The 16,372-nt window shown below is 47.5% G+C and overlaps 1 protein-coding gene across 1 annotated transcript; it reads right to left on the minus strand.

Moving 5' to 3' along the window:
* Positions 1-2,818: 2,818 nt before the first annotated feature.
* Positions 2,819-10,443, minus strand: LOC116885549 (CD209 antigen-like protein C). The gene is made up of 5 exons (XM_032886842.1): positions 10,413-10,443; positions 10,222-10,308; positions 9,234-9,385; positions 7,048-7,157; positions 2,819-2,969 (listed from the first exon to the last, which is right to left on the minus strand). The coding sequence occupies exons 1-5, from the start codon at positions 10,441-10,443 to the stop codon at positions 2,819-2,821; spliced, it is 531 nt and encodes a 176-aa protein (XP_032742733.1).
* Positions 10,444-16,372: the final 5,929 nt, after the last annotated feature.

A 16,372-nucleotide genomic window follows, 5' to 3' on the forward strand; every position in this document is an offset into this window, starting at 1 on the left:
AAGTGATGGGTGCATTTTACCAGTGGTGATTTAATGCATGGGAGACATTAAATCACACAATACGGAATTTAGCCAGGCTTGAGTGGAATCGAGCTAGGCTTGAGTGGAATCGAGCTAGGCTTGCGTGGACTTGTTCCTGTGAACCATCACGGTTGCCTTTCCTGGGGTGACTAAAAGTCACAGAACTGTATTCCAAGCCTACTGCATTCTCTATTCTCACTACTACAGCTACTCTATCATTGCTGCCGTTGTTGTTAGTGTGTCAGGGGAACCCACCGTGCAGCCATCTTGCTGCACCCACTACCCCAGACTGCCATTCTTATTCTGCTCTTGTTCAGAGTCCAGGCACCTGAGTGACCAGGGAGGCAAACCTTGGTGCACTGACTGAGGTGAGAGGTTACGTTTCCCCACATACATATACCCTGAGCAAACAACCAGTCTTTAACTTGTTCTTTGGTAATTTCTCACACATATACATTGTATTTAGATCATATTCATATTTCTATCCCTCCTGCAAACCCTTCCCAGACTCTCATTTTCCTCTCCATTCTATCTCCTCCTGCCCTTTTTTGTCACCCACTGAGAGTTGAAGTTGACTGGATGACTGGGGTGGGACTGAAGACAGGAGGATTGTTGGGTATTTCTGGTTGCCAGCTAAGCTGAAAAGAGCTATTCTACATTCAGTCAGGGGAGACTTCGGTTCAAAGGAATAACACAGGCAGTGGTGGAGGAGGGCACTCTCTTCTGGTCTCACACTCATGTGTATAAGCATGTGCACCTGCACATCACCCCTCACATGCACACACAGAAACCATCGTGAGCCTCACTTATATTTCAAAAATGTTACCAGAATTCTCCTTGAAATCGGGAAGAGGAGTAGAGTGAAACTCACAGATGGGAGAAACCGCTTACACATCATGACTTCTCTAAAGACCCATATCTGCAGGCTAGGACATTGCTTAGCTGGCCAAGTGTTTGCCATGTGAGCACGAGAACTCGTGAAAAGCCGGGCATGCTAGTGCACACTTACAATACAGGACCTGGGAAGGCAGAGGCAGAAGGGTCCTTGGGGAGGTCTGGACAGCCGGTCTACTTTTTATAACAAGCTCCAGGTTCAGAAAAGCTGCTGGATCTCATTAAGTTTCCTGTTGCTGTGATAAACTACTCAAACCAAAACGCTTGAGGGAGACAGAGTCTATTCAGCTTGCGATTTCGTGTTACAGCCCATTATTGTAGGAACTTGAAACAACTGGTCACAGACAGACCAGAACAGCGAGCATATCTGCCTCTCCACTCACATACAGATCAGAATCCTCTTACATAAAAAAAAAAATACCCCTGTGGATGTGCTCCACAGTTGACTGGAGATCCTGTTAGCTGACAACCAAACATAGCCATCACACACACAATGGAAGATTTTTCCCATGAATTAATTTATTTATTCACTTTACATCCTGATGGCGGGCCCTCTCCTCCCAACATCCCCTTCACACATTCCTTCCCCCCTCTGCCCTCTTTCCTTCTCCTCTGAGAAGGGGGAGACCCTCCTGGGTACCAACCCTCCCTAGCACACCAAGTCAGTGCAGGACTGGACATATCCTTTCCCTCTGTGGCCAGATATGAGAACAGTTAGGAGAACAGGATCTACAAGCAGGCAACAGAGTCAGGGACTCTCACCCCCAACGCCATGTTCCAGTTGTTAGGGGATCCTCATGAAGACCAAACTGCATATCTGCTACATATGTGTGTGAGCAGGGGAGGTGGGGCTAGGTCCAGCCCACAATGGAATAATATTTAGGGGTGAATAAGAAAATGTATGCTAGACTCCACACTGTGGGTCTTAGGGATATCACGCCAAGCAAAACAAGCTAGCTGTGGAAAGAAAGGTGTTGCAGAATTTTGTTTGCAGGAGGACCCTCAAGCCGTCAGTTTTACAGAGACTTGAAAGGGAATGGAGATTTCCAGGGATTTGTATGACCCCTTGCTTAATGGGTACAGCCTTAATTTTGTTCTGGTGGGGATATAGAAGCATATATAGGGCAGGGACCCCCGATGTAACTGTTTCCAGAATGTCCTTGCTGGGGGCCAGGAATGACAAAAGGGAATTCTGTGTCCTGGCTCCTTCCTGTTCTTCACCTCTGTCTGGAAGCTGTGAAGACATAACTAGACAAGGAGGTGCCTAATGCCTTGTGGGTGGGCCATCTGGATTGACCAGCTCACCCTTTCCTTATGCCCCACTCCAGCCATATGTCCTTTAAAGGGCCTCCTACCTAGCAGTTCAACAGTACCTTATTTCTAGGGATCCCTCCTGCTACACAGCAGCCCCATCATCACTGTCTCTTAAGCGCCAGTGTGTGACTCAACCCCCATATTATAAAAGGCTAGTAACTCCTCCAAGTTACTGAGGAGCAGAGACAGGAGGATTCCTGTGGTGTGCTGGCCAGCCCTTCCTAGCAAAATTGGCCAGTATCAACAGGGTAAAAATGCAAAATACGAGATAGAGATAGACACCAAGGAAGACACCTGAGCTTTGCTTTTAACACACAGACACACACACACACACAGACACACACACACACACACACACACACACACACACACACACACACACACACACACACACACACACACACACACACACACACACACAGAGAGAGAGAGAGAGAGAGAGAGAGAGAGAGAGAAGACAAATGAGGAAACAGCTGTAGTTAAGAACTTCATGTTCACAGAGGAAGGAACTGGCATACACAGATTGCAAGTTAAGTTCAGTCACCCTGCAGGGTCATCTTGGCAACAGGTGTTGCAGACAGATGACATATCATTTCCCAGTGCAGGGCAGAGCAGACTTCTTGCAGATCCAGTATTTCGTATTTGTACATGGGGCATCATTCCAGCCATCGCCTCTGAACTCCGCACAGTCTTCTTCCCATTCGTTGTTGGGCTCTCCTTTGTTCCAATATTTCGTGAAACTGCAAAACCAATTGTAGTTTGAATGGCAAAGGCACCCCTAGGCTCATGTATTTGAATGCTTGGTCCCAGTAGGTGCAACAGTTTGGGAAGGTTTAAGAAGTGTGGAATTGGTGCAGGAGGTATGGGGGTAGGGTGGGGGGAGGGCTTGGTGGTTTTAAAAGGCCACAGCATTCCTAGCTAGCTCTCTGTTTTGTGCTTGCGGATTAAGATGTGCGCTCTTAGCCACTCCTCCAGCACTATGCCTGCTTTCCTGCTGCCATGCTCCCTGCCATGATGGCCATGAACTCTAACCCCCAGAATCATAAGTGCCAATTAAATGCAGTTGACCACACTGACTGTCCAGTGAGCATCAGATCCACGGTTTCTGAGATTACAAGCACAAGCCAAAATACTTGGCTTTCTTCTGTGGGTTCAGGGGATGGAATCAGGTCCTTGTGCTTGTCCCACGTGAGGGTTAGTTTTCACTGTCTACTTAACATAACTTAGAGTTACCTGGAAAGACAGTCGTAGGGACTGTCTAGATTGGGTTGGCCTGTGGGTGTGTCTGTCTGTGGAAGATTTTCTCAGTTGTGTTAAGAGATGTGGGAAAACCCTGCAAACCGTGAACAGCACCACTGCCTAGGAAAGGGGCCATGAATTGGTCAAGAGTGGAGAAATCCAACAAATGAGTGAGCACAGAAGCATCCATTTCTCTCTGTTCTTGACTGTGGACTTGATGTCACTACCTCAAGTTTCCAGTGCCCCAACTTTCCCACAATGCTGGTTTGTAACCTGAACGAAACCCATTTCCCCAAGAACTTGCTTTTTTTTTTTTTTTTTTTTTCTGGAGCTGGGGACCGAACCCAGGACCTTGTGCTTGCTTGGCAAGTGCTCTACCACTGAGCTAAATCCCCAACCCCCAAGAACTTGCTTTTAATCAGGGTATTTTAAGATAGCAACAGAAATAAATAGAACACAAACACGACAAGCAATTTACCAACTCAGCCATTACCCGCCCCCTCGACCATGCTTCTGTCATTGAAATGGCATGCTTTTGCACCTACTCTGCATGTATGACAGCAGATGTAATAGCTCTGGGGTCAATGAGATATCCAAGTCCTTTGACCTTGGCCCATGGTCCTTGTGATATTCCTGGACTGAAGGGGGTCATCTCACTGAGGGTACCTTCTTCAAATATAACCAATCAACTCTGATTTCACAGACTTAACCACCTTCATTCCCAAGATTTTGTACTTTTAGCCACTATATACCTATCCAGGGCCAAATACCACAGTGTCAGGAACAGCATCCACACCCCAGAACCCTGTAGACACTCCATACTGGCCAGTCCTAAGTCTGGAATACAGCTTTAGTCATTCATTCTGATGGGCACCAGAATAAGATTTCTTGCCTTCAACCCCCATACCAACCCTAATCCCACAGCTTTTGACAAGACTAGGTACTGTGATGCCCGTGATGCCCGTGATGCCCGTGATGCCTGTGATGCCATGATGTCTGTTCCTGCATTTGGGGTCTGTGAGTATAAGAAGCAGTGTTTCCCATGGCAACAAGAACTTTTACTACCGGTGATGGTTTATACTAATTGTCAACTTGATGGGATCTAGAATCACTTAGGAGACAAGTGTCTGCACATGTCTGAAAGAGTTTCTAGGCTGGATTATAGCAGTAAGAAGATCCAGCCTTGATGTTGACAGCACTTTCCCATGGGCTGGGGCCTAAGTTTATAAAAGGGATGAAGTAATGATCTGGAAGGGTTGCTTGAAGGACAAAGTGCTTGATGCATAGGCATGAGGGCCTGTGTTTGGATCACCACATCCACCTAGCAGCTGTGTGTTTATAACCCCAACATTGTAGGGTAGGGTACAGAAATAGGAGGGTCCCTGAGTTACTGGTCAGCCAGTCCATCTCAGTAGCAAACCCCAGGTTCCATGAGAGACTCTGTCTCAAACTGTAAGGTAGAATATGGTCTGCAAAGATAATAGAAGCTAGCTTCTGCACCTATTCTCACACATGTGCACATACACCAACTCCACACATGTATACACACACTCACCCCCACACATGTATACATGCATCCACCTTATACATGTATACATGCACTCACCCCAAACATATGCACATGCACCTATTCTATATATGTATACATGTACTCACCCATACACATGCACACATGCACCCATCCTATACATGTACACATGCTCCCATCCTATACATGTATACATGCACTCACCCACACACATGTACACATGCATCCACCTTATAAATGTACACATGCATTCACCCCCACACATGTGCACATGCACCCATCCCACACATTCACCTCTCCAGGCACTCACCCCCACACATATGAACATGTACCCATTCTATATATGCATAATGCACCTACCCCCACACATATACAATGTACCCACTTTATACATGTATACATGAACTCACCCCACTCATGTACACATGCACCCACCCTATACATGTACACATGCACTCACCTTATACATGTACACATGCACCCACCCTATACATGTATACATGCACTCACCCCCACACATGCACATATGCACTCATTCTATATATGTATACATGCACCTACCCCTACACATGTACACATGCACTCACCCCCACACATGTACACATGCTCCCATCCTATGCATGTATACATGCACTCACCCACACACATGTACACATGCATCCACCTTATAAATGTACACATGCATTCACCCCCACACATGTGCACATGCACCCATCCCACACATTCACCTCTCCAGGCACTCACCCCCACACATATGAAACATGTACCCATCCTATATGCATAATGCACCTACCCCCCACACATATACAATGTACCCACCTTATACATGTATACATGAACTCACCCCCACACATGTACACATGCACCCACCCTATACATGTACACATGCACTCACCTTATACATGTACACATGCACCCACCCCATACATGTACACATGCACTCACCTTATACATGTACACATGCACCCACCCCATACATGTACACATGCACTCACCTTATACATGTACACATGCACCCACCCTATACATGTATACATGCACTCACCCCCACACATGTACACATGCATCCACCTTATACATGTACACATGCACCCACCTTATACATGTACATATGCACTCACCCCACAAACATGTACTATGCACCCACTTCCACACATGTACACATACACCCACCTCACACATTCACCCCCACACATGCACTCACCCCCGCACATGTACACATGCACTCACCCCCAACACATGTACATACCCCCCACATATGTGTACATGCCACATGTATACACACACAATAGAAAAAGTAGACTGGGTCTGTTTCATTCTCCTTGTTTGTTTTTAGAGCATTCATTTCTCCTCCTCTGCTTCCTCACCATGGATGCAGAGTAACTAGTTTCCTCAAGCTCTTGCCAGTAAGTCTGTGCCATCATGGACTGTACCCTCAAACCATTCCTTACATTGATTTTTATCAGCTACTTAGTTACAGCAGCAAGAGCACACCATCACATAGATTTTCTGTCATACTACATTTAAATGACTCCCGTAGGCTGCCAATCCCTCCTCCGTCTCTGACTTGGCACCTTATCGGCGTATGGTTATGAAGAGCTCCTTCCTCCTTGAGTAAATGTCTTTTGCGCCTAGAGAACTAGGGTATGGAGACACATCTAAGGAAGAACTCTAGCCATCATTTTTTAATGCCACCTTTTGTAGTCTTGTGATATGTCTTCCATAGCCTCAGTGTTTGAGCATCTGGTTCCTAGCTGACACCATTTGAGAAGGCTGTGGAATCTTTAGGCACTGGAGGAAGCAGATCACTGGGTCGGACCTTAATCTTTATAGCCTGGCCTACTTCTTTCCTCTCTGCTTCCTGACTGCTGTTGCCATGTGACCCACCACCTCAGCTCCTGCTGCCATGCCATCCCCATCATGAAGAACGATGTCCCCTGGATCTGTGAACCAGGTAAATAATTTCTTCCTTAAGTTATCTTTATCTCAGCAGCAGAAGTAAGTAACATGCCACCCAGTGCTGTAGGCTGCTCCCTCTCCCCTGGATCTACCTGAAGAGCAGATGTGAGCCGTCCACCCAGTGCCATATGCCTTCACGCTTCAGGTCTGACAGGCCCATCCAGGCATAGCCTTTCTCTTTAGATGTCTGTTGCAGGAAGCTCTGGAGGGGCAGAGAAGCAGTCAGGTAGAGGTTACATAGCTTGTATTCCACCTATTGCTCTTTTGCCCTGACTCTTAGCAGGAAGTTCTACTTACAGTCTAATATTCAGCTTTCCAAGGTACCCCAAGGTCTCATGGCTTCCACATCCGTATCCTGTTTGCTTTGAACTTCCTCTCCTGAGCCATGTTAACATTGCCTGTCTTTCTGCCTTATGAGGAGTGCTGAGCATGGCCAGATGGTTTAATTCACCACTGGGTACAAATGCTGAAGTGGACTGTACCAGCTCTTCATTTTTGATCACGTACTGGATCTCCTTTGAGCTCTGCACTGAGGCATGTCCCATTGGTAACTTGAATTTCAGGGTGGCAATATTACATGAGTGGAATTGGCAAATGCTAGATAGTGGACTTTTTAAAAAACCCAAATAAAGGAAGTCATTTAGTGCTTTCCAGTGTGCTAACAGAAACCATTTACATTTTATGTGTTAACCTAAGGCACCCACTCATGTTCATATGGTGTATAATGGAGATGGTAGTAGTGGTTGTGGAGGTGGTGGTGTTGGTGGCGGTGGTGGAGGTAGTGGTGGTGGTGGTGGTGGTGGTGGTGGTGGTGGTGGTGGAGGTGGTGGAGGTGGTGGTGGTGGTGGTGGTGGAGGTGGTGGTGGTGGAGGTGGTGGTGGTGGTGGTGGTGGTGGTGGAGGTGGTGGTGGTGGTGGTGGAGGTGGTGGAGGTGGAGGTGGTGGTGGTGGTGGTGGTGGTGGTGGTGGTGGTGGTGGAGGTGGTGGTGGGTGGTGGTGGTGGAGGTGGGTGGTGGTGGTGGGTGGTGGAGGTGGGGAGGTGGTGGTGGTGGTGGAGGGTGGTGGTGGTGGGTGGTGGTGGTGGTGGTGGTGGTGGGAGGTGGAGGTGGTGGAGGTGGTGGTGGTGGAGTTGGTGGTGGTGGTGGAGTGGTGGTGGTGTTGGTGGTGGAGGTGGTGGTGGTGGTGGTGGAGGTGGAGGTGATGGTGGTGGTGGTGGTGGTGGTGGTGGAGGTGGAGGTGGTGGTGGTGTGGTGGAGGTGGAGGTGGTGGTGGTGGTGGTGGGTGGTGGAGTGGTGGTGGTGGTGGTGGGTGGTGGTGGTGGTGGTGGTGGTGGTGGTGGTGGTGGTGGTGGTGGTGGTGGTGGGTGGTGGTGGTGGTGGTGGAGTGGGTGGTGGTGGTGGTGGGTGGAGGTGGTGGTGTGGTGGTGGTGGTGGTGGTGGTTGGGTGGTGGTGGTGGTGGTGGTGGTGGGTGGAGGTGGTGGGGTGGTGGTGGTGGGTGGTGGGTGGTGGTGGGTGGTGGTGGAGGTGGTGGTGGTGGTGGGTGGTGGTGGTGGTGGTGGTGGTGGTGGGAGTGGTGGTGGTGGTGGTGGTGGTGGTGGTGGTGGTGGTGGAGGTGGTGGTGGTGGTGGTGGAGATTGGTGGGTGGTGGTGGTGGTGGTGGTGGTGGTGGTGGAGTGGTGGTGGTGGTGGCCGGTGGTGGTGGGTGGTGGTGGAGGTGGTGGTGGTGGTGGTGGAGGTGGTGGTGGTGGTGGTGGTGGTGGTGGTGGTGGTGGTGGTGGTGGAGGGTGGTGGTGGTGGTGGTGGGGGTGGTGGAGGTGGCGCGGTGGTGGTGGTGGTGGTGGTGGTGGAGGTGGGGGTGGGGGTGGTGGTGGAGGTGGTGGTGGGGGTGGTGGGGGTGGGGGAGGTGGTGGTGGTGGTGGTGGTGGTGGTGGAGGAGGGATGGTGGTGGGGTGGTGGTGGTGGTGGTGGTGGCGGTGGAGGTGGTGGGGGTGGTGGGGGAGGAGGAGGAGGAGGGGGTGGTGGTGGTGGAGGTGGTGTGGTGGAGGTGGTGGTGGTGGTGGTGGTGGTGGGGTGGTGGAGGTGGTGGTGGTGGTGGTGGTGGTGTGGTGGTGGTGGTGGTGGTACTTGGGATATTTTTATTTTCTACTTTTCTTTTCTTCCCTTTTCATGTGAAGCAAGTAGCACTCATCCACAATTCAACTAGCAAACCGTGTCTCCTCAGATGCCTGTGGCCAGGTACATGTACCCGAATGGTTTAGATCCCTCTGAGGTGTACCTACCTGCTCATCGTCGCTTTTGATGACCACTAGTTGAGCACCCAGTTTTCTGCAGCTGGTGACAGAGTCCTTCCAGTTCTGTTGGAACTTGGAGAAGAAGTAACAGTTTCCTTGGAAGAGTGTCCAGTCCCAGGGGCAGGGGCGGCACAGATGGTCTGTCGGGGGAGGTGGATCAAGATGGTCATGTAACTAGATGCTCATATTTCTGTGCCTGTCCAACCTTCAATCCCAGCAGTGGTTCCTGAGACATAGCATCCCAGGAGGCCATTCCTTTCTCTACTCCCTGAGAGGGTACCTCATACCACGAAAAGAAAGAAGTATAAACTTAAGAGGTCAAAAACAGGGCTGGAGAGATGGCTTAGCGGTTAAGAGCACCCAACTACTCTTCCAGAGGTCCTGAGTTCAATTCCCAGCAAACACATGGTGGCTCACAACCATCTGTAAAAAGAGATCCGATGCCCTCTTCTGATGTATCTGAAGACGGCTACAGTGTACTTATATATAATAAATGAATAAATCTTTTAAAAAAAGAGTTCAAAAACAGATATCTGTAGTTTGTCTGAGAGTCAACCATATGCACAGTTCTCTATGAATACCAACTTCTATTGGTTCTAATTTCAACCAACCAATTAATTAATTAACTAGTTAATAATTGATGTGTGTGTGTGTGTGTGTGTGTCTGTGTGTGTGTGTGTGTGTGTGTGGTTATGCCCATGCCATAACACAAATGTGGAGGTCAGATAATAACTTGAGAGAATAGGTTCTCTCCTTCTATCTGGGGCCTCAGAGGAAGCTATCATAGTTCTTAAGGCTGGATGGCAAGTGGTTGTAACTGCTGAACCGTTCCGCCACCCCATCATCTTTACATTTATACAAAGTTATCAAATCAAATGAGGAAAAAGTGGAGGCTCAGAACTGGGTAACAGCTGAAGTCAACCCATGTGTCATGGAGATGCTGAGTCCCTGGGGGCTCTTTCCTCTAGTCACTCACTTATTTGAGGCTTCAGCTGGGCCACATCCTGGTATACCTTCTCCTTCTTTGCCTGTTCCTGTCCCTGGGAGTAGGCAACATTAGAGACTGTGACAAGAAAAGCAATTTGTAATTATTCAACATTTTTTATGCCATGGCCTGAACTTGTCCACAGGGGGCACTAAAAAACCAACAAGTATCATGTTTAATACCTCTTTTTAAAAAGCGTAGGTGGGTATGCATGCACGTGTATGTTTGTGACTGTGGACAAGCTGTCACATACTGGAGGAGTCAGGGTATAGACAGCTGTCAGTCTTCACCCCTCACTTTGTTTGAAATAGGGTTTCTTGTCCACCACTGTATATGCCAGATTAGCTGGCCTGCAAGTTTCCAGGATTCTTTTGTCTGTGCTGCCCATCTCACCATAGCTATGGTTACAGAAGTATGCCTACCATGTCCTGCTTCACATATGTTCTGGGATTCAATCTCAGGTCCTCATGTTTCTTTGACAAATGATTATCCAGAGAGCCATCTATCTACATGCTGGTTCAATACCTCTTGAAGACAAAATCTGATAATCAGAGAAGACTGAATGGCCAAGGTAAGAGGATCCAGGGCTGTCCTCTACACCAGAGGTGGAAAGGGCTCTAAGAATTTTCTAAAAGTTCCTAACTTTTAGCCTACCTTTCTCATGGGCCTTGGTACCCAGCTGAAGGGTCTTACCAGGGAGCCCCCAACCCACCCACCGACCTGGCTGACCTTTGATAAGGATAGCCAGCAGGAGGATAGCACAGACTGTGAGGCAGATCAGCTGCAGCACGAAGGGAACAAGGCCATGGCACAGATACCCTGTAGAAGAGGAGGTGGGAGTTTATCACAGTGTCCCTGACCAACTATGATCCGTAGACCTCAGCATCCTCTTTTCAGATCTGCAGCTCCTACCTCCCTGGGGCCCATTTTGCTTGTATGCCAACCTTCACTTCTCTCGGACAAAAGAATCTTTTCTGACTCAACAATCCCATAGTTTTATAGTCCAGTCTTTATTTCTTATTCTTCTAGGACCCAAGATCCCAAAACCTCAGTGTCTATGTCTCTTGAACACCAATACTTACATTCTTTTACGCTATCTCTGAGGAAACATCTTAGCGCCCTTCTTCAGGACCCCAAACTTGACCACTCTATGTTTTTAGCCTTCATCACCCCAGGACCCAGGAGTCCAGAGCTTCGTATTTCATCTTTCCATGATCCAGGAGGATGAACATCTCCAGGATATAGGTCAGTCCTTCCAGTCTCAACCACTCTAGGACTGAAGAGCTCAGCTTTTCATCCTTGAACATTTCAGGGCCCATTTTGAACCTCTGTCTCTTACAACCTAGGAGTTCAGTCTCCTGGATGTGGCCACCGAAGGACCCAGGACTCTAAACGTTCAGCTCCCACTTGTGGAATGTCAGGAATATAAACACATAATGTCTGCTTAGTAGAGACGAGGAGTCTAACTCTAGCATCTACTTCTGTGCAACCCGAGTCTAGTTCTCAAGCTACATGTCCTCAGGATGCACGATTCTGTTTTAGTTTTTACCTCCATTGGATAGTGGGGTCCCATTTTCAGCCTCTAATTCCACAGCACCCCCAGTGTTCTCTTCCCTAAGACTTTAGTGCTGTCCTCAGCCTCCACCCACAGGACCAAGGAGTCTAGGCCTTAGCCTCCATCCTCCACGGGACCCGGAGGTCTAGCCTTCATCTTCTTCTTCCCTCACTCTTCCAGATCCAGACTTCTATTTTCCCCCTCCCCAGGACACAGACAACGGAGGAAGCCTGTCCCTTTCCCATTCCTTTTACCTGCAGCTTTCTTGAGGATGTAGGGAGGTTGAAATCTGAAGCCTTTGAGGGAGTATCTGGTGCTGCTGGCTATCAGGTGCTCCTCATCTGAATGGGCAGAATGTCAACCAGTTCATTGGCAAACAGACTCAAGCTGGCCACTTCGACCCCCTCCAAGTCTCTAGAATCCAAGCCCCGCCTTACCCAGGGAACTCAGTTGCTGTACTCTGTCTTCCTCAGAGTCACCCATCTTTCAGTGCTGTCCCACTGTGCCAGAGATTGCTGGGGACAGTGACATCTATTTAACATCCACCGTTGCTCCCTCCTTGGATTGATTCTGAGCCAGGAAGCAAAACAAGGAACTGTAAAATGTCGAAGGAAGATGATAGAGGGAAGTGGTAGGGCCTCTGACACACCATTTCACACAGCCAGCATTCCTGGAATGGATGGGTTCCCAGGAACATGGTCTTCTCTCATCTGGTAATTTAGCTGTCTTGATCTGAAGGTGTCATCACATTCAGTCCATTTCTGCTGACTTGGGAGAGGCTGTTTGTGATGAAGAGTTCCAACTATGAATGTCACATAACCTAGAATCCCCTGGAAAGAGAGTCTCAGTGAAGGGTTGTCTACACTGGATTGTCCTGTGGGCATGTCCGTCGAGGACTGTCTCAAGTTAACCAATGTGGGAAGACCCAGCTCATTATGAGACACACAATTCCATAGACAGGTGGTCTTGCACATCTAAGTGTGGAAAATAGGGCTGAGTGCAAGCAAGCATGAATTCATTTCTTTCTGCTCTTGACTGTCTTGAGCTCTTGTTGCCACAGCTCCTCACAATGATTGACTGATACCTGGAACTGTGAGCAGTGTCTATGAAACCAGGTTAGGGTTGAATCATACCTGTTCTTACGTTTAATGTACAGCATTATCAGGCACGTTTAAAAATGGTTCACTTACTCATCCATTTAATGACACCAACTGTCATAGATGTCATTACCATCATTTGATAATTAGGTCTCTTTGAAGCACAGGGTAGCCATGTAGCTGGCCCAAGGCTATGCAGTTGTTAATTGGTGGATATCAAGATGGACCCTACCTAAGCAGTGTCTTCTACAGGTCAACCTGTGATCCAAAAAGTCACAGAAACTCAAGAGGGAAACAGAATGATTCTTAGTAGCTTGGTGCAAATTGACCCAACCTGGAAAAGCTCACGTGGCCAGCACTAGACGAATAAACAAGAGAAGCTTTTTGTCAGAGGAATGACTCTGACACAACAAAAAGAAAGTTGCTTTTTGGGGTGTAAGGGGTTGGTGGGGTTGAGCAAATATGTGTAGAAGCAAGGGTCAGCCTGGGTTGTCACTTCTTAGGTGTACCCATCTTTTTATTATTATTATTATTATTATTATTATTAGTTTATTTTATTTTTATTATCATATTATTGTGTGTGTAGTGCAATGTAGTGTGATGTGGTGTGTGCATTAGTGAGTGCTATGTGTAAGAATACTACTTTTTGAGAAAAGGTCTCTCACTGACTGGGATTCACCACATTCCACCATGTCCAGCTTTCTTGCATGAGTTACAGGGATCAACACTAAGTCTTTATTAACAAAGCAATCTTCCATCATTAATGAATGTTCTGAAACAATGGAAACATTTAGACATAGAGGAAAAATGCTAAGGGGCTACTGGGAACACATGCATACTCCAGAGCTTGGGCCCCCCACATACACTCATGAAGAATACATACCCTGGGGAGAAAAGATGACAGATTTGACACAGCCATTGCTTTTCTGTATCCTTATGGGTCTGAAACAAATTATCAATGGCATGACTGTGGGGAGAGATGGGTGGCTTGAGAGTGTAACAGTAAACAGCAGAAAATAAGAGATCTGGTAACACCCAGATATATTGACTTACACATATACACATGCACACGTACATGAACATGCATACTGTACATTTGTGCATGCATTGACAGTCTTAATTAGATTTGCTACATCTGTAAAATAAATGAAAACAAAGACTCCTAACATTAAGTGCTTATGATCCTAGTTTTTGCTGCTGTGATAAACACAGAGGCAAAACACAACTTAAGGGAGAGAGATTTGTCTTGTTTTCTTTTGCTTAGCTCAACGATCCCAGGTTACAGCCTAGTATTATGAAGAGGTCAGGATAGGAACTTGAAGCAGCTAGTCACAGTCACAGTCACAGTCACAGTCACAGTCACAGTCACAGTCACAGTCACAGTCACAGTCACTGTCACAGTCACAGTCACAGTCACTGTCACAGTCACAGTCACAGTCACAGTCACTGTCACAGTCACAGTCACTGTCACAGTCACAGTCACTGTCACAGTCACAGTCACAGTCACAGTCACTGTCACAGTCACAGTCACAGTCACAGTCACAGTCACAGTCACAGTCACAGTCACAGTCACAGTCACAGTCACAGTCACTGTCACAGTCACAGTCACAGTCACAGTCACAGTCACAGTCACAGTCACAGTCACAGTCACAGTCACAGTCACAGTCACAGTCACAGTCACAGTCACTGTCACAGTCACAGTCACAGTCACTGTCACAGTCACAGTCACAGTCACTGTCACAGAACAAGAGTCACAGTCACTGTGTGTCACAGTCACAGTGTCACTCATTTGTCACTGTCACTGTCTGTACAGTCTGTCAGACACAGTCACAGTCACAGTCAAGGGCAGAGAGAAAAAGAGAGACTGTGTGCTCCTTGTGCTCATTTCTCTCCACCTGTACAGTCTGAGACTCACACCCAGGGAACAGCTCTGCTCATAATGGGTGGGTCTTCCAACTTTGATTATTATAATTAAGACAACCTCACGGAGACAGGCCCACAGGCCAGCTTGACTTAGAAACTCCTCACTGAGACTCTGGTGAGTATAGATTATGTCAAGTTGACAGTACTAACCACTGTAATTGCCCTTGGTAGGGCTTGAAACAAGGGGCAAAAAGGAATGTAAATGATTCCTGTATGTACACAGCCTGATACTCTGCAAAAGTACAGTTTCCCATGGGAGTAAGCAGGTACTAGAGAAGGCCTCCCATTGTCCTTGGCTTGGCCACTGGAGCTGTGCTGGGTGAGCATATTTAGATAGGTCTTACAATCAAGCCTTCAACGAAGAAGAGCAGAAGCCCCTACATTTGATATCTCTTAATATCCTTAGAATCTACTCCCAGACTCTCCCATGCTGGCTAATCAAGGGACCACTCCAAAGATCAAGAGGTGTGGGTCCCGGGCTGAGGAGAAAGTATAGGGAGTACAGTGCTTGTTTTGCAAATGTAACAACGTGAATATGTTCTGAAAAACCCATGTCAAAATAGTCAGGGATGTTGGCATGTGCTTATAATTTCAGGAGGGAGGAAAGGACCCAGAAGATGCCTGATCCTCCTAGGCTAGCCAGTCTAGTAACATTATGAGCTGTTAAGAGACTCTGTTTTGAAAAGCAAGGTAGAGGTTGTCCTCTGACCTCCATATGTGCACACTCAAGTGCACACATACACATACACACATACATGAACATGCATACTGTATATACATGCATGCATTCACAGTCTTAGTTAGATTTTCTGTATCTGTGTGAAAGCACCATGATGAAAAGCATTGTAAGGAGGAAAAGGGTTATCCTACCTTAGTCCATTACAGAAGGAGCTGGTACCGGAACCTTGAGGCAGGAGCTGAAGCAGAAGCCGTGGAAGAACACTTTTTATTTTTGGCTTTGCTTCTTATGGCTTGCTTAGTGTGCTTTCTTATACAGTCCAGGAACATCTGCCTAAGGATGGTATCACCCACAGTGAAGTGGACCCTCCCACATCAATCACCAATCAAGAAAATGCTCCACAGACTTGCCTGCAGGCCAGCGCTGTGATGGCATTTTCTCAACTGAGATTCCCTCTTTCAAAATGACTGCAGCCTGTGTCAATCAGAAATAAAACTAGCTGAGGGAGGGGAAAGAGAGAGAGAGAGAAGAGAGAGAGAGAGAGAGAGAGAGAGAGAGAGAGAGAGAGACAGAGAGACAGAGAGACAGAGAGACAGAGAGACAGAGACAGTCACAGAAAGGCAGGGGTGGCCCTCAGGAACTGGTTAGATACAGACATAAGGGCATAGAACATCTCACTGAGAAAATAAGGAGCTGGAACTGATGCCAATGTTAATACAATACAAACCAGAACAAAATACCCCCATCCTCCAAATCCTATAGCTCTCATCTCAAAAGGAGCAAGAGTTTATTCTGGAACCAAACATGAATGAGCATGGTCCAGGATTCAAAATGCCAGGTTCCAGAAGTAACCACTTTTAAGAGTGCCAGGACAAAGGAAGGTATTAA

Source organism: Rattus rattus, chromosome 16 (assembly GCF_011064425.1).
Source record: "Rattus rattus isolate New Zealand chromosome 16, Rrattus_CSIRO_v1, whole genome shotgun sequence".
NCBI classification, from domain to species: Eukaryota; Metazoa; Chordata; class Mammalia; order Rodentia; family Muridae; genus Rattus; species Rattus rattus.